Below are 14,666 nucleotides of genomic sequence, written 5' to 3'. Positions count from 1 at the left end.
TTAAATGCCTCCTCAGTGACGAGAGTTGCAGAGTTGCAGACGCCGCAGAGCAGTGAACATACAGCAGGTTAACAGCTGAACATCAGCAGGAGGCTTCGTTTTAAAGTTGGCAGCTGCGCCGATAATGGACGCAATGGACACAGATCCCAGCATCTCCTCTGCTCAGCCCAAACCGAAGAGAGCCTTTGAGCAAAAGTGAGTCCGTTTGATTTAGACTTATATATCACTGTCATACACAAATATACTCTGAGGTTTATAACAACAGTAAGCCTTTACATATCATGTAAAACTCAGTGGTAAACTGGTATTTACAACAGAAAGATGAAAAATTTGTAAAGTTTTGTATTTTTTTTATCATTGGTCACAACACCAGCTCAGGAGAAGTTACTGTATTTATTTCAACATGATTAACAAATCATTATTTTCTTTGACTTAATTTCTTATTCTATTATATGTAGGGCCCAACCAGTACTGGATTTTTGGGGCCAATATCAATATTAGGGAGTAAAAGAAATTCTGATGTAGACATATCTGCCGATGTTGCAATAATCCCTCAAATGTTATTAAACACATGACAAGGATATGTAAAACTTGAATTAAAACTACTATAAGGATTTTGGAGGCCCCTGTGGACAAAAGCACTATTTTTTTCAACATAATAACTACAAAATGAAACATATAGAGGCATTAAACTGAGACACTTAAAACTCTGTAGTAGCTTTAAGAAAAACAACAAAAAGCTAAAAAGAAAAAGAAAAACAACATGCATTATGGTCTGTCAAAAAAAAAATTAATTAAAATAATTGTCTATAATACCCACTGGTGTTTTTCTACAAATCACAAATGCTTTCTCCCTATCAGCCTCTATCAGTAAATATTTTAATCGGCACATATTAAATCCAGTTGCCGCTCCCATCTATAGTAGGTTTTGCTGCATCAGACACACTGACCAGCTTTTATATGCTGGATTGACCCCAAGGGAAACATCCTCCGTGCTCAGCAGTAACACACATGCAAAACAAGAGCTTGCAGGTAAATTATTTACAGCAACCCTATAAGTATGAACTGTCAGGGAGGAGGGTTGAGCGTGCTTCAGCCTGGAGGTGCTGCAGATAGGCCTCTGTTTCTCTGTCAGGGTGTCACTGATAAAGAGGCACTGGATCTGGTGGCAAGTGACACAGGAAACCATGTACAGTTGCACCGGACAACACACAGTAGTGTGTTCAAAACACAGCATGGATCCCTGGTTTTTTGGCACTCGTGTGAAACGGTGGTGGAGATAGTTGGAGGTAATGATAACATCTCTCCTCTCCACCCAGCTCTATCTCCACTGTGGGGACTTACACAGCGGTGATAGGTGCTACAACTACACTGTAAATCATTTTAAGCTGGCTCAGTTTAAGAATGTAAATTCCCCTTCTGCCTTAAAATGTGACTTATTGAGCTTAGGATGAACAATTAATTAAAGCTGACTTAAGTTTAAGATATTCGATCAGCAACTATTCAGACACACTGACAGCTTAACATTTTCACAGCTTTAACATGAGAATCTTACAGCTACTTTGGAGCCACTTTGTGTCTGAAATCTGAAAAAACAAGTTGAGGTAATTTTTTAATAATTCAATACAAATAAACTTGAAACATGAAAAACATGTTCAATAAACTTAAGATATTAAGCTGAACCAACAACTCTTCAGTCACACTGATGAACATTACAAAGTAATTTGTTTTCCTTTTATAATCAATGTATGCTGCAAAGTGTGGTTTCATTTTTCTTTAGAAACTTAATTTAATGAGTTGATTGAACTCTCAGCATTACATTAGTTCAAATCAGAACAAGCCAACAATGTTTATGATTTATGAAGTGGTAGATATTTTAAGTTGAGTTAACTTGACATTAATACAACTGATACATTTATATTTTGTAAGTTAATGACAAAAGATTCCACTTTAATTCCTTTGATGTTTTAAGTGTATAATAAGGCAACTGAGGTCGAAATAAACGAATTTCCAAAAAACAATCCATTACTGTAAAAGAGCCATTAAAGCAACCACAAAGATAATGATCTTTCCGTCAGGGTTACATGAACACGACCTCTGGGTACAATTGATGCAAACAACCTGATAAGCAAATAGCTGATTGTGTATACTTGTTTAGCCTTAAGAGACCTCATGCAGTCAGATCCACCAGAGAAACAGTTTGCGCAATTAACCCCATGCATAACATCTTTGAGGTCTTGTGCTCTTGCATGTTGTCCTGGTCATGTGTCTGCAGAGTTCAGCTGTGTTGTTGTTGTGTTTGATCGCAGGGTGTTTGTCAACAGAAGTCTGACACTGGAAAACATCAAATGCTACGGCTTTGACATGGACTACACCATGGCGAGTATGTACAGACCTGTGGGTCACCATGTGCAGGTCATAAATCTCAACTCTGCTGTATTGAGTTCTTTATTCTTGCTTCTCTTGAACTGTCTACACGAGTCTTTATGGTAATGTGTTTTTTCTGCCGTGTGTGTTTGTTTGTAGTGTACAAGTCTCCTGATTACGAGAGCCTGGGCTTTGAGCTGATAAGAGACAGAATGGTGTCTGTTGGATATCCTCATGAGATTCTACGCTACACATACGACCCCAGCTTCCCCACACGGTTAGTTTAAAATCAAGGCTTCGTGCAACCAAAAAAAATTATAAATTTATCTAAGAACTTATGGAAACGATGACGAATGAAATTCAAGTGAAAGGTTTGGTGAACCAGAAAAAGTCAATTTTACAGGTTTAGCGCTTGTAAATTTTTCAATCCTCTTTGTCTTTCGCTTGGGCGACACAATTTGTAAGGAACCCCCTTGAAGATAATCAAGTATTTACAGTCAATAAATGATCAAACTGACATCACTTATAATCAATCGAAATGACCAACCCTATTTCTTCCTTTGCTGTCCCAACTTCCAAAAAATGTGATTAAAGTTAAAACCCACTGGACCTGTCGATGGACAGAAACATAATTCACAGCTATTTTGATATTATTAAGTATTTGCCAAACATTTCCAGTTTCAAGCCATTTGATGACATCACTGTGGCATCACTAGTTTAAGTTCTGAAATAAAGATTGTTGCCTCCTTTATATATTTATGTCTGTCTCTCTATATATAATTCTTGTCAGGTCTTTTTCTGATCAACTTTTCGTTGAATTCAAAGTCATGTCGCTCTTGTCTTGATAACCTTGTTCACCCCTCCTTTTCTGTTTTCCCCTCGCCTCCAGCGGTTTAGTGATCGACACCACATACGGGAACCTCCTGAAGGTGGATTCAAATGGAAACATTTTAGTCTGCAGTCACGGCTTCCACTTTCTCAAAGGGTAAGGTCGAATACAGTCCAAAAAATGTTACAAAACACTTTGTTAAATTGCTGTTTTTATTGAAGGGACATCTGCGTGAGAACTCTGGAGCTCAGGTGAGAAGAATCAGAGACAAACATAAATCAAAGATAGTGTTAGGCTGTGTTTATTAATTTAATAATCAACTATCAGTTGATATTCCAGCTAACTTGAACACCATTAGTAAATGAATAAGAGACACATTTGTTAACTGCCAATTAACTCTCCAGATGTTAACAGCTGCTCTGTTTGAAGGTACAAACTGTCAGTACAGTCCAAAAGTGACAGAAGATGGCTACTGTTAACAATATCACACACCTAATGTCCAGTATTATACAGTGGTAGAAAATAACTCAGCCATATTGTACTTAAGTAGCCCTCGTCCAGGTTATATAGCTTTATACTTCTTGTGTTTCTGCATGTGCAGTGTTGACCTGTCTCATGTTTGTGCTCCACAGGGAAGATATTCACCACTACTACCCCAACAAGTTCATTCAAAGAGGTGACACCGACCGTTTCTACATCCTTAACACTCTCTTCAATCTTTCAGGTATAAAATTCACCCACAGAGTCATCAAAATGCTGAGTTTGACTATTAAATTAAGAATTTCTGCTACCACAAACTCCTAAGCATTACATATTAATACTTAATTTGTATGAAATTAATCTAAAAGGAATGATTGGTAAAATGTTGTATGAAGATCAAGTTTATAGTACGTTATGGGGGCATAACATAGTTTCATAATGTATTACAATGCATTCATAATGCTTTATAACTGCACTTATGAAGTTGTCTGATAATAACAGTCATACAACATTACATCATTGTATGTGCTGAGTTAAGTGAAATACACACACATACATATAAGCATTTTAAAGAATTTGTGCAGCATCAAAGATGATTATTATGTAAGACACCAAAATGCAGAGAATCGCAAGTAAAAAAAAACAATCTAAAAACAATTAAATGTCTGCTTTAGGACTGGAACATGAAGCTGTAAAACTTAGATGATATATTCAAAGTAAGAAAATGATAAAATACATTTTGTCAAGCTTTATTATCACTATGGGATGGAAGCGATGAGTCAGGGTGTTTAATAAACCAGTAACTGTATGCTGCCAGTTTTGGGTTCAAGACATGCTGGAAGTTTAGCTAACTGATTGGATTGGTCTGCCTTAATTGATGGATTTAATTGAGCATCATCTGCATAACAATGACTGTTTATGGAGTGTTTCCTTATAATATTGCCTAATGGAAACATATATAAGGTGAACAGAATTGCTCCAAGCACAGACCATTGTAGAAATTCATGACTAATCTGATAAATGAATGACTGAATGAATGGTCCCATAATGCACTATAGATGTGGTCTTTATAGAAAGTGTTTAAGTTTTAAGTGCAATGTAAAAAATATTAGCTCAGTGACCTGTGTTTCGATGCACCCTGCAGAAACATACCTCTACACCTGCCTTGTGGATTTTTTCACCAGGTGCACCAGATACACAAAGTAAGTGGACTCCCTATTTCGTTTAACTGTTTCACACCATTTATGTTCAGCTCTTAGCTCTGGACTATTATAAATTAACAAGTGAATTATTTGTCACACAAGCTTCATTGCTCTTTCTCTGCTGTTAAATCTCCTCCAGCCTCCTGACAGGTTACCAGCACGGTGACTTGTTCATGTCATACAGAAGCATGTTCCAGGATGTTCGAGACGCAATGGACTTCATTCACGACACGGTGAATTAACAGATTAAAAGATACAGAATTATGGCAGGGGAAATCATAGTCTGTACTGTATAGTAACCAGTTTATTGTATCTATGTGCTGAATAGGGAATCCTGAAAGAACGGACTATCAAGAATTTGGAGAAATATGTTGTAAAAGATGTGAGTAAACTGACAAGATTATGACCCAGAATGTGTTTTAGCTATACAAAACAATGGTTGAAATACTAAACAAATGAATGTGTTCTTTACAGCTAAATCTCCCCGTACTATTGACCCGGATCAAAGAGGTGGCCAAGGTCTTCCTCGCCACCAACAGTAACTATGACTACACTGAGGTGAGCTTCTAAATATGTTGGCTGGTTTGCACAAACGAAGATTACTTTTTAACCCCAGTTAAATCGTGGTTTAACTTTAATTTATGTTGAACCAAACCTAAAACTAGAAAGATTAAATTTAAACCTCTCTTTAAAGTGCAATTTAGTTTTTGCTCTAAACCTAGATTAAATATAATTCTGCTGCACCAAAAGTTTAAACTCCAAATTAAAATGTGATACAGTGTTCATTTTAAACTTCCACTTGAGAAGATTTAAGTTTAAAAATGGCTGCCTTTTTGAGATGGATTGAAGAACATAATTCTCTGCTGAGCATTCATGTGTAGCCAAACTAGGATAACTAACTTTTAAGCTAACTAACTTATTTCAACTTTTTACATAGCTTGCAACCAATGTAGTGTTTTGTTTACTTTCTGGCTAACTAGCAAATAATATAACTTTTTTTCTTACTTTCTAGCTAGCTAGCAAAAAAATAATGTTTTGTTATTAAATAAAGGTGAAAGTAAATGTTTTTCAACACTTTTTTATAGTTACTGTTCCAACAGCAGTATTTTTATTTGACTATTTATTTTAAATTGGTTTATGCCACTAAACTTGGATTTATTAAAGGGAAATAGTTTTAGTAACTTTAAGCCTAGTTTTGCCAAACATTGATTAGAATAAATCTTAGACTAAATAAATCTTTGTTGGTGAAAATGAATGATTGTGTAACATGACTAAACATAAATTTAAAATAAAATGAAGACCTTGAAATTGACCAATTTTTTTTAAAACTTGTTTTTTCTCTTTCTTGATCAAGGCCATAATGAAGTACCTACTTGAAAGTAATACTAAGGTAAGACTGTTTTAACACTGGCTTGAATATTTAGAAAATGTACATTTTGTTGAATCCTGGGAATTTAACATCCGTCTTCATTCTAGTCTAGTCAAAAAAAATCCTGGCGCTCCTTCTTTGACCTGGTTGTCGTGGACACCAGGAAACCGCTGTTCTTTGCAGAGGGGACGGTGCTGAGACAAGTGGACACGGTACGGAAAAGTCTCATGTATTGAAAGAATCGTATGTTAAATGCTGAGTGGCAGCAGGTTTCAGTGACATGTTGTATTTTGGACACAGGACACGGGGAAGCTTCGGATTGGGACTTACACAGGCGACCTCCAACATGGAACTGTTTACTCCGGAGGTGAGATTCATCTACATGGTTTTATTTATGCATTGCTGTGTTTTCAGGAAATCTATCATTTACTGAATTGATAGTTAAGAACAGAACAAAATTTTAAGTATGGAAGCCAACAGATTGGTTTTTAATTTTTAATTTAATAACTCTTCCATGTTAGTTTATATGTAATATTTTAAATAAACGTCTGGTTGTAGGATCTTCGGACATCGTCTGTGACCTGCTGAATGTCAAAGGTAAGGACATCCTCTACGTTGGAGACCACATCTTTGGCGATATCCTCAAATCTAAGAAACGTCAGGGCTGGAAGACTTTCCTGGTCGTACCGGAGCTTACCAAGGAGCTGCAAGTGTGGGAGGAGAAGAAAAGTGAGAACATGTTGACAACATCTGCCATTTTTCATGTTAGTGTCGTGATGTTTGGGTGGTTTTCAAATGTCTGATGACTGTCTCGGTTTTGCAGGTCTGTTTGAGGAGCTGAAACATCTCAACATCTTCTTAGCTGAGCTCAACAAGTACGTTTGTGTCCATCTGTACTTTGTTCCATAAGTATTGAGTGTTTATAAAGTTATAATAATGAATAATCACGAGTTTGCATGGAATTGATGAAAGAAAATGTATGATTTATAATCTATATCCTAAGAATTTATTGTCTAATAATTTGTAACATTATGACATAATTCATAAAAGGCATTAAATCTCTGTTAAGTATAACATTAGTATACTTGTAATGGGTTGGATATAGAATTGAGACAGTCATATATATTTCTAAATCGTATTTGTCTGTATATGGAAATTTAAATAATATAAATAAAGTGTATACATGAGTTATGATGAATAGTTGGACATTGTTGCCATGACATCAACATTTTTCTGTTCACTTTACGTAAAAGCTATGATGCAGTTACATGATGCACTGAAGTAACAGGTTACTGTTTTCTGTGTTATTCTGCTGAAGGAACCAGGACAGCAGCAGTCGAGAGAGCGTCGAGATCAGCGCGGTTCAGACGAGAATGAAGGTGAGCTCAAAACACAACTTCATCACCAAAGGTTTATTTAGGTACTTATACAGAAGGGGTTTAGGAAATTAAAATGTTTAAAAAAATAAAATAAAACAGCCATGTCTCTTTGCAGGAATCAGGTCCTGTTTATTCAAGATGGTCAACAGACCTTGTTGCGAGCAGTTTCACGTAGCAACTATTTTCTGCCTACTGCGCAACAGGAAGTGTGCACGACAGCCTGTGATTTAAATATTAATGGCGTCCTTCTGAGCTACAATCTCTTGTCGATGAGTAGATGCACGCTACCTCCCGTGACACACATAACATTACTTCATGAGCCTCTTTGTCCTTGGAGAAAGTCTTGTGTGTGTTTGATCCCTCCACCCCACCTCCTCTTCCTCCTTCTTTATATTATGTCAAAAGCCTGGTGTGTTGCTGAGGGTGACAAAAATGTCTGAGAAGTTAGGAATGAAAACAAGGCTTAGTTACACAGAATGAAGGATGCCAAATATTTAATTGATAAAATGGTGACCTCAAATCACCATTTCAATGCCTGGATTCTCCGCTGCCACTCACTCAGTGGGTGTAACCGCAGTGACTTCCGCATAGTGTGACATCACGTGCATAGCCTCTGTTATAAAGTTAGTTCAAGTGACAGTTTGCAAGATACTTTGGTTTTCTTTTCATGACTATAATAAAGATAAAACAAACTTTGAGACAGCATAACAAGATGTCTGCTACGCTAAGCAGTTGCGTTTCAGGTGTTTTTCATGTTTTATTACTCTCCGCCCGGGTTTGTTTTGCTGATGTGTTTGTTGTTTGTGTCTGCAGGTGCTGACCTACAGAATGGACATGTCATACGGCCAGATGGGCAGCCTCCTGCGCAGCGGCTCCAGACAGACGCTGTTTGCCAGCCAGCTGATGCGTTATGCAGATCTATACTCGTCCACCTGCGTCAACCTGCTGCACTACCCCTTCAATTACCTCTTCATGGCCCCTCCAGTCCTGGTCAGTTCGGTCCCTTTGCCCAAACACCTGCACAGAAGATAAATGTTTTCATGACGACCATTCTTCATCTCACTCTCGCTTGTGAACTATTTCAGATGCCCCACGAGGTCGCGTCTCAAAGCTCGGCTGAGCTCGCTTCAGAGATCACTATCACCAACAATATGGTCACCATGAAGAGGAACTGAGGTTATTATCATGAGGATGCAGTATTTAAGTCTGTCTTTACTGTATTCTTTATTAACATTTCTATGTTGCAGGGCTGGAGACAGCTGACCAAGATGTTTCAGAAGAAGAACATGTAGGTGCTGCAGAGGGATCTTCTAATGTGTCACATGGACAGTTCTCACTGATGAAAGTGACTGTTTGCACCATCAACATATATAAAGATCGACAACATAACAGCCTCCCCACAGTGAAGCTCTTGATTTCCCCCTGGTGGGCGGTTGCAGTATTGGTCATAAACCCCACCCCCTCCATGTTAGCAGACAGGACCAAACTAAAGAATCAAAGTACCAGTGCGAGATGGCAGCGCTTGTATCCGGGACATCGTGGTTTCATTTTTGCACAGTGGATGGAGGTTTAGACGTGGTGTCCATCTTTATTCATGTCAGTTGTTTGCATCTGTGCTTGTGTAAAGACTTTGTTGCAGCTGTGACGTGCCTGCTTTGCAAAAGACTAACTTATTGCTCCTCCTAGTGGCTATGAATTGCTATGCTTTGTAAAGTTTATTCAATAAACCTGGAAATGAAGTGTGTTGGGATTTCAGGATTCAAAGCAAACAGACTCAGGGTTACTGTATATACGACTGCAAATTTGTCTTTTATTGTGCTGTTACGTGTAGTGGTGCAGTATGCACTGTTAATCTCAGGGTTGTGTAATGGTTTTTAAAAACTTTGTGTATTTGTAGTTTGTGCAACTTCAACTTAATTTAAATAAATGATTCATATGATTTGTTTTCATTGTTTTCATTGAACAACAACTATTTCACAAGGAAACGATGCAGACCCTGAATCCCGAGTTGAATGAAGAGTTCAATCAACTCATTAAACTAAGTTTGTACACAAAAACTGTCAACATATATAGCAAACTTCTCTGCATTGTTCAAGAGTTAAAACTCTGACACCCTTGATTTTTTTTAGTTTGAAGAAAACATATATGATGGAAACTTCTGATGCATCTCTAATACACTTTAATATCAGTCATGGTTTGTTTTCATGATAATGAAAACAGTGCAAACCATGTGTTGAAGTCAGTCCCAACCCCAAATTAATAAAATAAAAAATAAATAAAATAAATTCACTGGGAGCAGTTTTATATAGTGTCTTATCAAACATGTTTTCTAAGAGTACAGTTGAATTAATATGAAGTTTATATGACTAGAAAAGTTTATATATTTTGAATAATTAGAAAAATACCTCTGCTTATCTTTTCAAATTCAGACAGTGTTTAAGACAAAATAGACACTAACTTTTTAAAAGTTAAAACAAATGGTTTATTTTTTTTACTGTGTATCAGAGTGGATATACAAAGTAGCATCAAATGGAAATACCCAAGTACCTCAAAATGTACTTAAGTACAGTAGACTCACAAAAATGTTTAGGCCTTGTATTAAGATTTGACTTTTTTAATTCCATACAAAATTTCGATCAATTTGGATTATTTAGTTTTAACATTAAAGAAGTAATAAACTTCATGTGATTCATAATTGTTAAACATAAATGGAACACATAAGATTGAGATTTATTTAATAATACTTCATATACTCAATAAATACACAGTAACAGGTTTATATATTAATTATAAATAAATCCAGTTTGTTTCAAATTTATGAGAACCAAGTTTATGTATTATTATTATTATTAATTAATACAATATAAAATGCTTAATAATTAGCTTTCTGCAATAAACCCTGCTGAATTAAAATGATGTACTTTTAATTAATAAATCTAACGTATTGGAAATCTAACCAGATATTTTTCTCCAGTCACCCGACGCCTACATCAATATCAAACTAAAACAACTTCCAGCTTGTTTCACATTTTACTCCAAGTAGCTTTCCCCCCTGGGCCTGCTTTTATATGTTGTTCATAAAAATACATAAACCTGGCTCTTATGAATTTGAACATTTTGATTTATTTATAATAAATATATAAAGCTGTTAGCGTGTATTTAAATTTTATATGGAATTAAAATACTTAAACCCTAATGTTAGAACTAAATATTTCAGTGGGTGCACTTCGATAAATGCACTTAGTTAGTTTTCACCATTGATCCAGAATAGCTGGAGAGACACACAGCTGTTGAGTTTCTCTGATGTAATTTTTCAGTATAAGCACTGTGTCAGGGACAGATAAACTAAAACCTCAGCACACACACACAAAAAAAACAGAATTAGAAGCAGCCAGAAACAGGTTAAGTAATGACTTGACCAGTTACGGTTTCCCCTTTTGTACTACAGCTGTTACCCACTGGATGGCAGTGAATCACCTCAGCAACTGAAGATCGATCTGTACGTGTGTGTGTGTGTGTGTGTGTGTGTGTGTGTGTGTGTGTGTGTGTGTGTGTGTGTGTGTGTGTGTGTGAAACTTTTTATTCACTACAAAGTTAGAACTGTTTTATCTGACAAAGCAATGATCTGTCTCTATGTTTTTCCACCATGAGTCATATGTAACATTAAATATGATACTTGTTCTGAAACCTGGACAGTAAACACAGAGTCAGGCTGCTGCTGCTGCTGCTGAGTACGTGGAAAAGCTCTGCTACACTAAATAGGACTTGACCTCAATTAGTATCATTAGTTACACCTGGGTTATTTCACATCAATGTGGCTGCTGTGAAAAAGGTCAATTAATGTTAACATCAGGAGCCGTCATCTGTATCTTCAGAAGCATGAAAATAGTCAAAATGTGAAATTTGTATCTCTATTTGACACATGAACCCTAACATACACTCATATATATATACACACACACACTGAAACACACCTGCTACTTGACTAAAATCACCCGCAGTTTCAACCAAGATGTCTGCAATCCAGTGAATTTCAATTTAAATGTAGCAGTTTCCTGATTCAGCCTGAACAAGTGATCTTTATCCTCTCCTTAAAACAAATCCTCAGGCTGCCTGAGTGACGACTGGCCTGCCCCGGTCCCAAAATCAAACTAACCTACATGTTACCCAGTGTCAGTTCAGTTGTACCTCCATGTAACAATATGCGATTCCAGACTCGTGATACTTCTTGTGATGTAGTTTGGGTGTAACTGAACTGAACTTAGAGTAGCTAAGATGTAGTTTTAACTATTATTTTTTTTTCAATGTGAAGATGCTTTTAGTTTAAAGTAATTTATCACTGACACAACACTGATACTTAATTTGTTGATTACATTTGGTATTTACATTTTGAAAAGTATTCTGCAAAGTAACTAAAGTTATCAAATAAATGTAGTGAAGTGAAAAGTACAATATTTGACCCCAAAAAGTACTCAAGTAGAAGTATTACGTAGCATTAGATGGCAATACTCAAGCAAAACACACGTAACTCTAAACTATAAGTACAGTAAGTGTGTACTTAGTTATATCTCAACACTGGTAGTGTTATAATATAAACTGTAACATTCTTCACATTTTCCTTCATAACTCACAGGCTACTTGAAATACACAAGTCATCTTTTTTCATCTATTTTCATTATTAAGGACGAGACTAATTTAATGCAAGAAGTCAGTGTTGCAAGTCGTATTAACGCTGTGTATCTCAAATAAAGGCACACCTCAAAGTAATCCTTCTTTGAATATGGTTCAAAATTCATTTAGATGTTAGGCATTGTCTGCATTCAAAGCAAAAGTCTCGTCTATTCTTGTGGTAACTATTACATTAACGGTGTTTTCAGAGAAAACTGACTGAGCACTGAGCTTTTTTACAGCAATGTCCTGAGTTCAACTCAATATGTGCTAAAAGAGTAAACATGTATAATAATGAGAACATAAATAACAACAGAATGATGATCATTTTAAATTCAAGAAGTATATTAACACAGACAACATCTTTCATCCACAGTAAAATATCTAATACTAGCTCACAACACCTAATGTTAGCATAGTTTGTTCATGTTTTTGTGTGTTAGTCACAGTCCTCTAAACTTCAGACAATGGAAGAAAAATACTTCAGATCCAAAAAGTAACTTTTATACCTCAAAATTTCAAATTTTCATACCCTCTGCTAAAGAGAAATGATCCTGCTCCTGTTCCTCAGGTAGAGAGAGAGAGAACCCTACTGAGCATGTGCAGAGTAAGTGTCATCACTCTGGCTTGTTTCTTGTTTGGAGGAATAAAGTGTGTCACAGTTGACCCCGGTCTCCCCTACACTCGGTCTGTACCTCCCTCTTGTTCTCTCTTTGGTTCTGACTGTCCTTCTCTCATGAGAGCTGAACCTTTATCAGGAGAGAGCGGACAGGAATTTGTTGTCTCTCGCACACACACAAACACTCAAACTCACACACACACACTCTTCCTCACTGTGTGATATCAGTGCTCACATGTGATTATGTATGAGTGGTTTTTTTTCTGTCTCTCAGGATATGATTGCAGGGTTGAAGTGTGCAGAGTATCACAGTTCTCCTGCTGTGCTACTGTACAGATGAGCAGTTTGTTTGTGAAACAACTGCCCCACATTTCACTTCATGCTGATCGTTCACTGCTCGTATGTTGTCAGACTCATTTTTAACATTGATTTAGTCGTCATGATGAAGCCTCTGCTGAGGTTAGGAAACAGCTTAAACTTTGGCTTAATCCAGAAATTCTCAATTTATGGCCCACCAGCCAAATCTGACCCCTGACAGGGCGTCGCGTGGCCCTCCAAACATTTTCTAATTCACAATGAAAACAAATCGACCCACACTGTTTTTCCCAGGAAGGGGGACAGATATGACAGACAGAACGGAGGATAGTACTGATTCAATAAATGTGTATTTTAATACAACTAAAATATCTGATTGATCCTTCAGGGTTTGCACACTATGTTTATTTAGTTCAGAAGTTAAAAAATCAGTTGATTGAAAATAAGGAATTTCAAAGAAAGATGAGTTGTGAGCCTTTTAGTGTTTATGTCAAATCTTACCATTAGAGGGAAAAGAGGAAAAAACATATTATCAGTAAGATTAAGTGCTACATTTCACTAAATATTTACTAAATTATATATATTTTTTTAACCATAAGTATTTATTTATTCATCTATTTCTTTTGGCAGGGGGTCAAGACAATCACTACTTGCTGCTACATTGTTTTGGTGTCTTTCGAATTAAACATCACAGGAAAATCCAAATTAGGATACACCCACTGCATTTATTGGCACCTCCCCCTTGCGCAAACACACACACTCTCTCTCTCTCTCACACACACATTTCCTAGATGATTTCATTTCCTGTATCGGAGCTATTTCGGTTTATTTGGATTTCCCTTGTCATTGTCTGCTTGTCACCTGGATTTATTGTTGTTGTTTGTTTTCTCTCTTTTCATTTTATTCAATTTGTCAGGTTTTATTTTCTCACCTGCTCAGATCCTCAGCTTTCATGTCTCCTAGTGACCACGTAATCTGTTTTTTTAATCACTTCCCCCATTATGTTTTGTCACTGTACACATAAACATAAACCTTAGAGTCCCCGTCCTTAATTATTTGATGCCATGTTCTTTATTTAAACTGTCATTTGATCATGGATTAGTCATTGTATCAGAGAATAGGTACATTTATTTTAGTTTGTTTAACATGGACATAGCAATAGCCTGGGAAATGCAGCATGTACAATCACCAGAAGCACCGTATCTAGTGTTTAGTGTATTTAGTGTGGAATCACCCGACCACAGGAGGCTTGATCAATGATCAAGGAATGATTGGGTCAAACGTATTGGTCATCAACAGCCACATCTTTGATTCTGAACGTTTTGGATAACATTAAACTGACCATGTTCTGCAGCAACAAAACGGGATGATCAGACTAACTGCTACCCATCTGTGTGGAGATGAGAGCTGCAGCGATTAATCTAATAAATCACCAACT

The 14,666-nt window shown here is 36.6% G+C and overlaps 1 protein-coding gene across 1 annotated transcript; it reads left to right on the top strand.

The window, feature by feature from the left end:
* The first annotated feature begins 33 nt into the window (after positions 1-33).
* nt5c2l1 (5'-nucleotidase, cytosolic II, like 1) lies at positions 34-9,565 on the top strand. Its single transcript, XM_084745711.1, has 18 exons — positions 34-195; positions 2,310-2,383; positions 2,527-2,644; positions 3,257-3,352; positions 3,829-3,920; positions 4,821-4,878; positions 5,018-5,111; positions 5,207-5,260; positions 5,353-5,436; positions 6,233-6,268; positions 6,355-6,459; positions 6,548-6,614; positions 6,806-6,976; positions 7,071-7,122; positions 7,566-7,626; positions 8,440-8,616; positions 8,712-8,802; positions 8,874-9,565. Exons 1-17 carry the CDS (start codon positions 125-127, stop codon positions 8,799-8,801), a joined length of 1,500 nt encoding a protein of 499 aa, XP_084601837.1. The 5' UTR covers positions 34-124; the 3' UTR covers position 8,802; positions 8,874-9,565.
* Positions 9,566-14,666: the final 5,101 nt, after the last annotated feature.

This window comes from Lutjanus erythropterus, chromosome 20 (assembly GCF_056507025.1).
Source record: "Lutjanus erythropterus isolate fLutEry1 chromosome 20, fLutEry1.hap2, whole genome shotgun sequence".
Lineage (NCBI taxonomy): Eukaryota > Metazoa > Chordata > Actinopteri > Lutjaniformes > Lutjanidae > Lutjanus > Lutjanus erythropterus.
Note: the sequence above shows the minus strand (reverse complement) of the source record. Positions and strands in the feature narration are given on the sequence as shown.